Below are 14,122 nucleotides of genomic sequence, written 5' to 3'. Positions count from 1 at the left end.
TTTGTCAGAAGAGTTAGAACGAGGTGAATTTAAAGGCTTTTTCCAAGCCAGGCCATTTTGTGAGCCACACACAGAGAAGTTCTGTGTTGGTAAGAAGATCCAGGCTGGAGGCAGGGCTGCTGGCTGGCTCCATGGTCCTGGCTCTGGCCATGCCTCTTCCCAGCACAGCCCAAGCTGTGGCTTCCCACCAACAGGGGCAGGGCTGGCATTCCAACAGCAGAAGCCAAGAGCCAATGTGGTGTTTTCCCCATTAATTCAGATTTTGGGTAAAAAGGAAATGTTTGTTTTCAGTGTGAGGAGGGGTCCAAAGGCCAGAAGAGGGGCAGGTGCCCTGGTGCCAGCTGCTCTGTACCTGGCATGTGGCATCCCTCGAGCACCCTCGTTAGCGTGAAACCTCGTCAGCTTTCCTTAACAATATGTTCTGGCATCCTCCCTTCTCTCCTTGTCACTTCTCCAGAGGGAACGTGGCTTGTTCTGCTGGCAGCATGAGCCCTGCTGGCTTGGGAGGTGGCAGAGCTAATTATTTCTATTTATTTCCTCAGACTTTCTCAGTGTTTTGTTTGAGGGCTCTGCCTGAGCTTTTCCATTTGCCCCCAAGGCTGGAGTGGGAGATGTACTGGGGGGGCATCAGCAGAGCCAGTGTTTGTGTGGATGCTGGACCTGCCCTTGGGATTTATCCTCATTTGCTCTTGGCTAATTGTCCTCAGGCATGGCTGAAACCTGGAGTGTTCACACTTGGTGTGCGTGAAATCCTCCTGTCCTTGCCAAGGAAATGTTTAGAAAAGGAACAGGGCTAATGGCTGTTTAAAAAAACATAAAAAATCAAAACAAACAGAAGCTAAACAAAACCTAACCAACAAAAAAACCCCCAAAACTAAAAGCTCACCAAACACAGGAAGAAAAAAACCAAACCAAAAAAAAAAAAAGACCCCAAAAAGACCTGTAAGAGGGGAGGGTTGAAAAGGAGCACAGCAATATGAAAAGGGAAAACAGAAGCTGGCAAAAATGAGATCTATGATGAAGGTGTCCAGAACTGACTTGAAGAAGTAATTAATGCTCCTAAAAAAAGTCGCATGGGTAAGCAAAGTAGTGGAGTGCAGGATCCGTTTATAGCTCTCAGTGGGAGCAGCCAAACTCGTCTTATCAATGTGCTAATTAATTTGCTGAGGCTCTTGCTGGCAGTTGCCTTTTTCTTTCCGGAGAGTTTGCCAAGGGCTGAGTATCCCTTGGGCTGGACTGGTTTAAATTTGAGGGTGACTTTGGATTCCTTCTGTTTTCAGGGCAGCACCACGGATCTGAAGGAAATAGGATGTTCCCTCCATCCCTTCCCCTCATGAGGAATGTCAGGTTTATTTTGTCTAGGATGGAGGCTGTGCTCCATGTTGTCCCCTCAGTTACTGATATTTTTTTTTCCCCCTATATTTAATTGATTTTTACTTCTGGTGTGCTGCTACCCAGCCTTTACCCCAGTCTCCCTTCTCACCTCCCTGTTTGTTCTGGAGGTATCTTCGAACAATGATGCGAAGGGAAGGGGTTAAGATGAAGATGTGCTCAGCTTGCTGCATGACTGGGGAATTTAAATCTTCCTTTTCCTTACTGGGTTGCTTTTTCCTGGATTAGAGATGGAGTTAGGAAGGGAATAATGGCCTTGGCTGCCTTCTGCTTTGTCCTTCCTCTTTTTCACCTCTGTTGTGGGCAAACGCTGGAAGAGGAATTCTTGGGACTTGTCAAATCAAAGCCTTTCCTGCATCAATGACATGCTGATCAGAGATTCTCCAACACGAAAATAAAGCATTTCACCGTGGCAAAGCTTTGGGTGTAGTCTTGGACACGAGCATCTCCTGTCTGCAGGGCATCACCTGCTTTGCCTGGCCAAGGAGCACCGCTCAGCCTGGTGCTCCTGGCATTGTTCCCGTGCCTTTGGCTCCTGTGTGCAGCTCCTGACTCAAAGCCACGCTGGTATTGCCCCATCCTGCCTCCTGAAGGGGCTGCCTGGCTGTCCCTTGAGTGTGGGGCTGGAGGGGGATCTGGGTGCTCCAGCCAGGGGTGCCCCATAGAGAAAAACCAACCAAAAGGAAGGAGCCCAGGGTGGTTTGATCCAGGCATCCCAAATCTCTTTTCCCATCTCACCAAGCTGTGCTGCACAGGGAGGGCTGGCTACAGGGAGCTGCAGGTTCAAGAGGTTCAGGGATGCCCAAATTGGGAAGGATGAGGGAGGCAGGAGGTGCTGCCCCTTGCCCGAACCTTGGGGATCCAGCAAAACCCAAACTGTGAGAGGGTATAACCCTACAAATCAAGGAGAAACGGGACTTCTGGTTGATGGATGTCTGGAAACCAGATCCAGAGCAAAGCCCTGAGCCTCCATGTGTCTTGTTCCCCTGCAGAGTGATGAGCCACACCAGCAGCAGCGATGCTGGGACTCGGGACGTGCTCCATGGGCGCCCCGGGGAGGGCGGCTGAGCTGGACGCCGCCTCGTCCCGCTGCATCCTGGCCCTGCCCGAGGAGGAGACGTGGCGCCAGCACCGCCTGGGCCTCATGCAGAACACCCAATCCTGCAACCTGCTGGAGCCTGAGAGCCTGGCCCAGGCCCTGGTGTCCCGCGCCGCCTCCTTCGACGCCCTCTACGATTCCCGCTGCCGCGATGCCGACGATGGCGGCGCCCTGGACCTGGGGCTGGGCCAGCTGGTGGCCGTGAGCCCGGACGTGATCAAGCGCCGGCGGGGAGGGCTCATCGAGCAGAGGGACATTATCAAGGCCCACGAGGCCCACAAGATGCAGAGCACGCCCCAGGCGAGGAGGAAGGAGTGGGAGTAAGTACCGGAGAGCCCCCAGCCCAGGTGGGCAGCTGGGGGGAGTGGGAGCCTTCCCTGTCCTCTGTGGGAGGGACTGGGGGTGTCCCTGTGGCACACCAGTGCCAGCTGTGTCCCCTCTCCTGAGTGACTCTGAGCTGGAGGGTGGCATCTCGTGGCACTGGTGTGTCCCCAGGTTGTGGGGTGGGAGGGTGTGGAGAGGAAGCTCTGTTTTGGAAGTCCTCAAGGCAGCTTCCCTTGGCTGTATCTGGGTTTTTGGGTGCATTTGGAGCTGTTGGCTTTCTGCTTTTGCTGTGGCTTGGCCCGGCTGTGAGGGGATTATCTGTAGATATGGTGGTTGGGGATGTTTTCTGTGCGACTTGGCAGTGCTGAGATAATGGTTGGACTTGATCTTAGAGGTCTTTTCCAGCCTCAATGATTCCATGATTTGTATTTAATTCTAAAAAAGGCCCAAGTCTTCCTGAACCAGAGCAAGCTGGGACATTAACAAACCTGAGAGAACAGAAGTGCTTGACAGAGCTAGAACCCACCGGTTTTATTTATTATTCTCCTTTAATTAACTTCTTCTCATGGTTTGCCTTGGTGCTGTGAGAAAAAGCCCAGCTCCAAGTCCTGGATTAGCCTCTCTCACCCCACACTCACTGTGAAGAGGCTGCAGCCACGTGCTTCAGCCCCACATTTAAATGACAAGCTTCCCCTCCCTGTGTCTGCTCAGCAATCTGCAAAATTTCCTGGGATAAGCTCTAGCAGTTCTCCACTCTCAGTGCTCTGGAGCTGTTCCCTGCCCCCAGAACTTGATTTGGGGGATAATATTTAATAAAACACCCAAAGGAGATTGGGTCCCCTGTATTAATTAGACGTTGCTTTGGCAAGATCTAGGCCAGCACTCCTCTTGTGTGGTTTCTTTGGGATGGTTTCCATGACAGAACCACTTGTGATAACACTGAGGATGCTCCTGCTTTTTTTTGGAGAGCAGCCCATGGCTGAGGCAAGCTCTCCCCGGCCCTCTCAGCTCCCTTTGTGCCTGGGGAACCCTCCTGGCCAATAAATTGCCATATGGGCTCTGCAGGAGCTCGGTTGTCCCACACTCGGTGCCTCGTTATCTTTTGCAGCCCACTGGGGATGCCAGATGAATAAATCATGGCGGGGCAGGAAGCAGAGGGGTGGCCTCGTTAATTGTCGGCTGGCTAATTAACGGCCTGCAGCTCTGCTCAGCGGCAGGGACATGGAGCTGGAGCCCTTCCTGCTCCTGGTGGTGGGATGTGCCCCTTTGGCTGCCCTCAGCTGCTCCATCCAGCAGCTTCTCAAACACAAATCCCAGGATTTCCGTCTTTAGCGCGGTGGGAATGCTCAGGCAGCGGCGCCGTCCCCGACGTGGTTTAATAGGATGTTTCCCCAGGCTGGGAGGGTCCTGTCTTTGCATTTCCCAGCTCCTGGGATTGGGTTTGTCACTTCATCCCACTTTGTGATGTGTTCTGGGAAGCCTCTTTTGCTGGGTATCAGGATTTTGGGAGAGACAGGACCACAGGGAGACGCCTTAAAACATGATCAACCTTCTTCTACCGTCTCAGGAAGGAGTGAGAGCATCCTCACCATATTCACCAGATGTTCCTGGTCAGTGGTCACAAGACCACAAGGTCTTTGAAAGGCCAATCAGCCAATAAACTGCCACAAAAAGAATGTTTCTACTTTCACACCAGTAGTTAATTATTCTGTTTTATACGTCTTTGCCACAGTGCCCACATTCTTACAACACACAAAGCTACTTTTTATACCTTAAACTTCTTATTACCTTTGTAATTACTTCTATATCTTAACTTTAAAACCTTAAAACTTCCTACATGAGGGAGAATGGCTTTAAACTGAAAGTGAGCTGGTTTAAGGTTAAGAATTCTTGTGAGGATGGGGGGGCCCTGGCATAGGTTGCCCAGAGAAGCTGTGACTGCCCCATCCCTGGAAATGTCCAAGACCAGGTTGGATGGAGCTTGGAGCAACCTGGTCAAGTGGGAGGTGTCCCTGCCCATGGCAGGGAGGCTGAAACAAGATGATCTTTAAGGTCCTTTTCAATCCAAACCATTCTGTCCTTCTGGGGCAAACCATCAGTGTTCTCCCCAAAAGCTTTGCCAAAGGCCAGGTAGGTGTGCAGAACCAGTAACCCCAGCACCACAGATGTTTTCTGGGAATAGATGGATACCCTGTGGGTGTGGGGAAAAAAAAAGCAAATTAATTTCCTTATGTGTAATTTTGTTAGTAATAATTCAATTTCCCTGCAATTTCATTTTCAGAAGGGCCCATCTCACATGCCCTGGATCACCCTGGGGGCTTTCACCAGGGCTCTGGTTAGCAGTGAGGGGAGATACCCAGCATGGTGGTGGGCATTAAATGGGACATTGCAAACCTGGAAAATGTCTGGGTGTGGCTGGGTGGTCTGCAGGGTGGTGGGCACAGAGAAAGATGCTGCATGTGCCTCTGTTCTGCTGCATGAGCCCCCTGCTCCCCTGCAGCAGCCCTGCCTTTGCAGATGTGGCAGTCCTAGCATGTAGCCAGATGTTGTTTAGCTGCTCTCAGTCTGGGTTGCTCTGAAGGTAGTGAAGAAAGGCTTTTATTTTTGTTCTCAACAGAGCTGGCAGGTCTGACCCTCACTAAACCTCCACCTCTGCTGCCTTTTGCCAGTGGAACAGTTCCACAAGTAGAATAAGAACAGGAAGGGTAAAATGCTCTTTTTCCTGTTTGGGCTTTTAAATTTTATTTATTTTTTTGAAGAGGAAACTGAGGCAGAGAACAGAAAACACAAAGTGTGGCAGTGGCTCTGGGGGAGGATTAACTTTATGGTGAAAAATGAATGTATCAGCCCAGCTGGGCAGATACTAAACCCCGTTTTTGCAGAGTCCCAGCCTGCTGCCCTGCCCTCCATCCCTGTGTTCACACACTGGGGTCAGGGATGGAGGCATCAGGAGAGACCTGCAGTGCTCCAAGGTGGAATCATTGCTGCCTTTGCTCTGGCAGCATCCTTTGGATAATGTCGAGCTCAGAAACAGCTCAAAAGAAAAGCTCCTCATCAAAATAAGCGAACAGGGAACCTCCTGTGGCTTCTCCAGGAGGAGCAGCTGCTTCCTTAGCTGATGGAAAGGACAGGCAGAGCCACACAGGCAGCACATCCCAGAAAAGCTTCAGGCTGGATTTGAGGAACACAGAGCCCAACCCTGCTTTGGATGGCCAAAACCCACGTGTGCACGGGGATTTGTTAAGTTTAGCTCGTGTGGTTTGGGGAATGCAAGCTGTGCCCTCGTTTTGGGATGATATTTGCAGGATGTTGGGAAAAGCCTGATTCCAGGCAGATGTTGGGCAGGGAATGGAGGAGACTGGGGGAGGAAAAGCAGCTGGAATCGTGGCACAGAGTGAAGGTGGGATGATTTCATTCAGCCTTTGAGCAGCTGAGTGATGGGTGGAGGGTCTGAGCATCCCGTGGGAAGTGAAGCACTCTGCCCACAGCACAGTGACCCCAAAGAACAATAAATAAAATAAACAAATTAAATAATAAACCCAAATACTATTATTATTATTATTATTATTATTATTATTATTATTATTATTATTATTATTATTATTATTATTATTATTATTATTATTATTATTTTAACTGGTGCTGAATGAGACAAAGGGCCCTTTTGGTGTGTTGCTGGGCTGCCAGCTCTGTGGCCGTCTCCCAGAATATTCCTGTGAAAAACCAGGTTCACAAACTATTTTTAGCATTTAAAAGTTTAATAAAAAGACAATTAGGAGATAAAAATAAAGTATACAAATATGGCTGTGTGTCTACATTCAGCCAGGAGAGCACACCTTGCTAACAAAGGATTGTCCCTTAAAAACAGAACCTTACTGCATATCCATAAATTCTCATACATATTCAAATATTCTTCTTAAGTTTTGGATGTTTCTTTGTTTAGTTTTTGACTCACCCCCTTCCCAATAAATCGATCTTCTTGGCTCCACCGAGTTTCACATTCCCTGATAACAGAAATGCAATAAATTCCTCCCCCAGAGCTCTGGTCACTGCTGTCCTCATCTGGACAAGATAATCTAAGAATGGAGGGGGGCTCTAATTATCTTTTTCAGTCTTTGGGTTGTACAAACAAAAGTAGTTTTTGTTTTAATGCTATGCCATAGCTCAACATATATGTATATGATACCACTATTTCTAAGTTTCATCAATAACAGATGAAATTAAACACAGAAACTTTGTTATTAATATAACAAAGTTTTCTGACCTTATATATTTAACACTAATTTTAATATTTGTGAAAAGCCAACAATATAATATGTATCTATAACATTCCCCAGCACCATCTGGGTCTGTCTTTCTCCACCATGAGTTTCTCTTCAGAAGTCTGTTGCTGTGACCCCAAGGCTTGGGGAGGGCTGGGAAATAGGGTTGGGGCAGCTCAGGGAGCTGGCAGGAGTTCTGGGGGCTGTGCAGGTCAGAGCCGTGAGATCTCAGTGGCAGGAGATGCTGGGAATTATGAACCTGAGGTCCTCCCAGGACTTCAAGCCTTCTACAACCCCCCTGCAGAGCAATTAACTTCTCTGAGCCTAATGAGTGTCTCTGTTAATGTGGCTGGCTCTGCCTGCAAAATGCAGCCAGTGAAAGGGATTGTGGATGTGCTACACCTGGCAGTGGGTGCTCTGAAATACGGCTTTTGTCATGGTGCCTTGCCTAGAACAGCGGAGAAACTCCCCCAAAATCATCTGCCCTGACCCTCCCTGTGCTCTCCCTGCTTCCCTTTAGTGCAGATCAAGGTTTGCATCCTGGGCAGGAGTTTGTTCTTTGGTATTTTGACCTGGCATGAACCGGAGTTCCACCGAATATCCTGGCAACAGCCTGGAGATAGCAGCATCCTTCACCGAATTTCCTTCAAAGCCTGGGTTTCTGGCACACCCTGCAGGAATTCCCTGAGTTCATTCCAGTGACTGCAGAGCCTCCCAAGCGCTGCCAGAGGGGTGGGACAGTCCCAGCCATGAGCCAGTGCAGGCTCAGAAGTGGTTCCAGGCTCAGATGTGGTTCCAGGGAGCTCCTTAGGACAATGTGGGTCCCAGGAGATGCCTCTGCTCAGGAGCTGCTGCCTTGTTTTCCCACTGCATCCCGGCAGCTCCTGCTTCCCTGGCTGGAATCTCAGCTGCAGGTGTTGGGAAGATTTGTTAGCACGTCTTGGGGCAGTGTTCAAAGCTTGAACACTGGAGCCAACCCTTGGAAGGAGCTTCCCCCTTAGCCTGGGGCTGGCCATGGCTCTGAAACACAGAATCCTTGTGAGGCAGTGATGTGACAAAGAACCTCAAGCAGGGTCACCTAGAGCAGGCTCCACAGTCCTCCAGGTTTCTCCCTGTAGCATCTCCAGGTGGGTTTTGAGTGTCTCCAAATATGCAGAGTCCACAACCTTTCTGGGTAGCTTGTCTCAAACGTTTAGTTCCCCTCAGAGTGGAAAATTTTATTCCACTGTACAGGCAGAAATTGTTTTATTTCAATTTGTGCAATAAAATTTGCACAAATAATCGCCTCTAGTCCAGTCTCTGGGTGCTACAGAGAGGAGCTCTGGCACTTCCCCCTCTGTCAGGTGTTCTGTGCATTGACCAGATCCTCTCTGAGCCTCTCCCAGCCAGGCTGAGCAGCTCTCCCAGCTCCTGACCTTGGCTGAGGTTGCTCCAGTAGCCCATGTCTCCTTGTCCTGTGGGGCACAGCACTCTGGATGTGTCCCCAGGGCTAAATGAAGGGGTCACGCCACCTTCTCGACCCCCTGGCTTTGCCTAACACACCCCAGGGGCTGCTGGCCCACTTCTCTTCAAGAGCACAGTGCTGGTGGCCACCAGGGTTTGTCCTTCCCCGAGTGCAGGGCTTGGTGTTTCCGTGGAGCTGAGCTCCATGCTGCTCCTCTGCTGTTCCTCCAGGCTGCTGAGGTCCCTCTGGATGGCAGCACAGCCCTCTGCTTCAGCAGTCCCTGCTTTTTCAGCATCTCTCTGTGCTGGTGGAGCGTGATTCAGCGCAGCCCGCAGGCACCGCGCCTTCTGAGATCTCCTGCTCCTTTGCATCCTCGTCCTTTCCCTTCCCTGGAATAATTCAACCTCTTCCCTTCTCCCCAGCTGTCCCTGTGTGGTTCTGATGGGAGGCTGGGAAGTGTTTGTCACAGAGGCATTTCCCAGCCTCTCCAGTTTGTAGGGTTAATGTTATTTACTACTCTCAATTTCTTAGGTGTAGGACCTGCCTTTTCCCTCCCACCCTCACACACTGTTTGTATTTCAGGGATGACAGTGTCATGGGTTAATTCAGGGACCTCGAGAGGTGTCTAGTTTGATCAGACAATCACTTATTTCTTATTTAACTCCAATTTTTTGCAGTTTAAAATACAGGGGATGTCTCACTGCTCATTCCCAAAATGGCATTTTCTCACCTGAGGGTGGGGAGGGCCTGGCACGGGTTGCTCAGAGAAGTTTTGGATGTTCCATCCCTCAATGTGTCCAAAGCCAGCCTGGAAGGGGTTTGGAGCAACCTGGTCTGGTGGAAGGTGTCCCATGGCAGGGGGCTGGAATGAGAAGATGTTTAAGGTTCCTTGCAGCACAAACCATTCCACGATTCTGTAAAACACCAGGAAACTCCCTGAAGCAGCTTTCAAATGTCCTGGTGCTTCTCCCAGCCATGGGGAGAGGGAGCTCAGTGGGACACTGCCCTTCCCAAAACCCACCTGAAAGAGCTTCTGTCGTCCCACCTTCCCTGGACGAGGCCAGCCAGCTTGTTTGGTGGGAAGCAGCTCTCCTGCAGGCTTGGTGGATGATGCTGTGATGGAACCTGCGTCATCTCCACGAGCTCTGCTACAAATCCCAGCTCCTTTCTTTATTTGTCATCAGAGGAGCTTTGCAGGAGCTGCTTTTCCCCCCCTGCCCCTCCACAACTCAATCTGCCGTGTCCCCCTTTTCCCTGCATTTCCCTGGGGAGGAATTAAAGCTAAAAACTCTTCAATGAACTTTTTCCCATTGAGGAATCTCGGGAGCCGTGCTCAGCCTTGGCTGCTGAGGGTGTTTGCCTTCACAGAGGCTGCTGAGCTGCAGCAAGGGGGACGTTTTTTCACACCTCCCAGCACTGAGGAGCTCTCAGAGAGAGGTTTTGCTCTTTGGCCTTTTCTCTTTCACAGGTTTGGGAGAGGGAAGCAGCATCTCCTTGCTGGCTGCTTGCCAGGGATGGGGCTTCTCTGGCTGTCTTGAGCATCAGCTGCTCAGTGCAAGTTCAGACCTGCTGGAAATTTTTTTTTTTGACAGCTCTGTCTTCTCCTGGCACTTGTCCTGGCAGTGTAGTTTTGTCAAAGCCACCCCTGTTTGCTGGCAGGGTTGCTTTGGAGAAAGCTGAGCCTGTGAGTTTGGCTTCAGTAGGTTGGAGATGGAGTTGGTGGATTTCTGGTCCAGATTTCTTTTTATTGCAGGGGGTTTTTGCAGCCTGAAGGCAGGGAGGAAACTCCTCTGTCATCCCAGCCCCTGGCAGCGGGTGTTTGGCTGTGTTTGTCCAACCTGAGCCTTACAGAGGATCAGAGAAAGCACTGGATGGTCCTCAGGCATGGATCTGCCCCTTGGAGGGGTGAAGAGGAGGTCTAAAGGAGGATAAAATCTCCTGCTGGCTTTGGCAGGAGCTAACACTGCTGTGCCAGAGGGGCTGTGAGGATGCTGGGGGATTTCTGCTGCTTTGGGTAGCACAGAGGTTGAAAAAACGCTTTTAGAAATCCCTCCCCAAGCCTTTGACAGGCTAGAAATAAGTTCTTTTTTGTTGTTGGCTGTCTATGGATGGCTCTGGGGATGTCTTTTCTGAGCTTGTTCCCACACACACATGAAATTTGGCAGATTGGTGTCTGGCTCTTGCAGGGCTTTGGTGGCAAGAAGGGGAATATCCCCACAGGTCTCTGCCCCTTCCTCATCTCTTTGCTCTCCCTTTATCCATGCTGCTCAGTCCCAATGTTTTGGGCAGAACCATTCTCAAACATCCCCTTTTTTTCCCCTCCTCACTGGATCTTCCCAAATGGACCTCTCTGGAAGTGCCTTGCCCAAAGCTGGACCTGTGTGAGTTGGAGGAGGATGGTGAGGTGCGATCTCACCTCGCTCCCTGCGAGCCTGGGATGCTCCACAGCTCCTGGCTGAGGGGAGAGGTTGTGCAGAGGGATCTGGGGGTTGGGAGAAGGATGGAAATTTGCTTTAAGTGTGATGGCAAAGCAGGGGAGGGTGGATAGCTGTTCCCTGAGAGGTGGGACTGCTGCACGCCTGCCCAGAGCAGCCAGGATGCGACTGCAAATGCTAATTAGAGCCCAGGCTGGCAAAGCTAAATAAAACAGCAGGGCACTCCAGGCAATTTATTAATGGGTGATTACTCCAGGGCCCTTCAGCTGATGCACAAAGCCCCGTGGCCTGAGGCAGAGGAGCTCTGCATTGCCAGGAGCACTCGGGGTGGGGTGTTCAGGCAGGAAAGGGGAGAGCAGGCGGTGTCTGGGGGAAGCATCCCTGGCAGCCAGCACTGCAAAGCAATGCTGTCCCTTCCCTCAGCAAGTCAGGGGGTGATGGGGTCTCACCTGCCTCTGCTTGAGATGTCAGCAACCCCTCTGTGCTTGTTTGGCTCCTGTCATGCCACCCACAAAGGCACTTTTTAGGTTGGGTGTTTTTGGGGAGTACGAAGGCCTGAGCATCCTCATCCAGTTGAAGATGCCCCTGCTCACGGCAGGGGAATTGGAGTAGATGGCCTTTAGAGGTCCCTCCCAACCCTACCCATTCTGTGAATCCACAGTTGGGTTGCTGAATCCATGATTTGGTTGCTAAAGCCACCTTTAATTCCATCTGCTATATGGTATATATCATATATATCCATATGATAAACTGCTTTATCTGATGCATGAGCTGCCCCAGTCCCACAGCAATGCAGTGTGGGGCCACATCTACCTTAAAAGAGTTTAATCTCAATTTTTCAGATGCATATTAAAAGAAACTTTAGTTTTTCAAAATAATGTAAGGCTTTTTTAGCTTCTGACCTCGAAGCTTTTAAGAAGTTTGGTTTTTTTAGCTTAACAAAAGATCAAAACTATGCTGAATTATTAAACTTCAAAATTTACAAATATGCATGTTAAAACCACTAAAAATAGGGGAAAATATATATATATATTTAAAAGAATGGAAAAACAATGTCTTGACATCAGAGACACCATCAATGTGTCTCACCACAGATCACTGTGAAGCATCTGCATGCAGGGGAGGAGGGGAAGGGATGGATGCTCCCCAATCCCTAATTAGCTGTGGCTGATCAGCCCTGGAGGCTGGTGGGTGGTGCTGGGATGTTGTGGATTTGGGAACCTTGAGTGGAACCTGCTATACTCAGGTTTGTGGGTTTTTTTTTTTTTGAATTTTGCTGCAGGTTTGTGCTGTGATGTGCTTTGCTCAGAGCTGAGGACTGGCAGGAATTTTAAGGAGTGGGACCAGAGATGCTCTGGGCTGGATTGTTTTCAGCAGAGACTTGCAGAGAGGGGTGGGAATGCAAGGTGTGCTGCAGCTGGAGTCTTGGAAATGGGCTGCAGGGGCAAGCCTGGGTGAGAGATGCTCTGGCACTGCTTCTTCTGTATCTCCATCCCCTGCAAAAGCTTGTCTGGGGGGAGATGCACCCACCAAAGTCTCCTTTCCCAGAGAATTATTCCCTTATCCCAACAAAAGAGAGCTTTACAAGATTGTTTTCCTGTTGATTTTGGAGATGCCAAGGCTGGCTGTTGGACTCGTGGGTGCTGGGAATGACAGCAGCAGTGTCTGTGAACTCAGGGATGTTTCATGGCAGCAGATAATTCCATTTCCACCCTCTCACATCCAAGTTCTCCTGCCATGGCTGCTGTGTGACACCCGGGGTGACTCCCAGGGTGAGGGACTGCTGGCAGTGGCTTCAATCTGGAGGCAGAATTTACAGCCTGGTGTGAGAGATTTGTGCTGGCTCTCACTTCTCTTCCAGCCCTCTGATCCCTCAGTGGATAAATCCCAGTGCTGACCCTGAGAATTCCACCTCTGGGTTGGTGCTGGGAACGTGTCCTGGTGGTTGTGAGCCTGGTGGTGTCTCTGTCAGGGCTGGAGAAGGCACATCCTGGTGAAGTAGTTGGAATAAAATGGGAGCAGATGGCTGAGAGGAAGAACTTTCCCTGGTCTGGGTGAGAGCTGCCTTGCTGTGAGGTGCTGCAGAGCCTCTGCAGGGCTTGGCTGCCACAAAAAATGCCATCAGGGCCATCCTGATCTGCGCCACAGCTGCCAACATCTGCACAGAGGAGCATCAGGCAGAGCCTGGTGTGGTGCCCTCCTCCAGAGCTGCCATCCTGGGGAAACTGTTCCAGCCCAGGGATTCTGTGTCCCTGCTGCTGCAGGGGTGCTGGGCTCAGCAGGACTTCTCCTCTGCAAGTGGGGAGAACATCCTCCTTCTAATCCAGCAGGTAATGAAACTGTTCCTGGAAAAAACCCTGCATTCCATGGTTATAAACACGCTTCTGAGTCACAGGCACTCAGTCCCAATTTGAAATTTGGCCAGAGCACACTGTAGATGGTTCTCATTTGATCCTCTTTTCTAATTTTATTTTTTTTTTTTTTTCATCTCAGCTTAGCCATATTTAAAAAATAAATCAGGATGCCAAAAGCCACTTTCTAAGATGAATGCAGTCCATCACATCTCCTGGGAATATCACTCATGGAAGGAGAGCCTGTCCTCCCTCTCCAGACCCTGCATTAGAGTCACAGAATGGTCTAGGTTTGAAGGCAGCTTAAAAATCATTTGTTCCAACCTCTCTGCCATGGGCAGGGACACCCTCCACTAGCTCAGGTTATTCCAAGCCCCATCCAACCTGGCCTTGAACATTTCCAGGGATGGGGCAGCCACAGCTTCTCTGAACAACCTATCCCAGTGTCTCCCATCCTGACAGGAATTTCTCCCTAATATCCCATTTCACCCTGTCCTCTTTCAGCTTGGCACCATTTCCCCTTGTCCCACCAGGGAAAATCCCTCTCCAGCTCTTTTGGGTCCCTTTAGGCTCTGACAGGTGCCCTAAACTCTCCCTGGAGCCTTCTCCAGGCTGAACAACCCCAACTCTCAACCTCTCCCTCCAAGCTGAGGAGCAGCTCTGGCTTTTTGAGCAACCCAGGGCTGGGCAGAGGATGCTTTTAACACGATTTCCTATTTATTTTGTGGGTTTTTTTGGTGCCTGTCCCCAGCAATGCACAGATAGGAGATTTTTGGGGTGCCCGAGGCTGCTCCGGGGGGCTGCACAAAGGGATG

General features: G+C 50.3%; 1 protein-coding gene across 11 annotated transcripts in view; it reads left to right on the top strand.

Annotated features, from left to right (window-relative positions):
• Window positions 1–2,389: 2,389 nt before the first annotated feature.
• Window positions 2,390–14,122, top strand: part of CACNA1E (calcium voltage-gated channel subunit alpha1 E) — a 102,793-nt gene continuing 91,060 nt past the window's right edge. For 3 of the 11 annotated variants that reach the window (XR_001523141.3, XR_001523142.3, XM_015636492.3), the window contains exon 1: window positions 2,391–2,811. Coding sequence is in view for 9 of the 11 variants with exons in the window: in XM_015636492.3 (XP_015491978.1) it covers window positions 2,411–2,811 (401 nt within the window). In the remaining 2 variants the exon portion in view is untranslated. Of the gene's footprint in view, window positions 2,812–14,122 lie in introns of all 11 variants that reach the window. The other 8 variants (XM_015636491.3, XM_015636490.3, XM_015636494.3 and 5 more) reach the window with 6 other exon arrangements.

The sequence above is a fragment of the Parus major genome, chromosome 8 (genome assembly GCF_001522545.3).
Source record: "Parus major isolate Abel chromosome 8, Parus_major1.1, whole genome shotgun sequence".
Taxonomy (NCBI): Eukaryota; Metazoa; Chordata; class Aves; order Passeriformes; family Paridae; genus Parus; species Parus major.
This window is presented reverse-complemented; position numbering and strand designations above follow the sequence as displayed.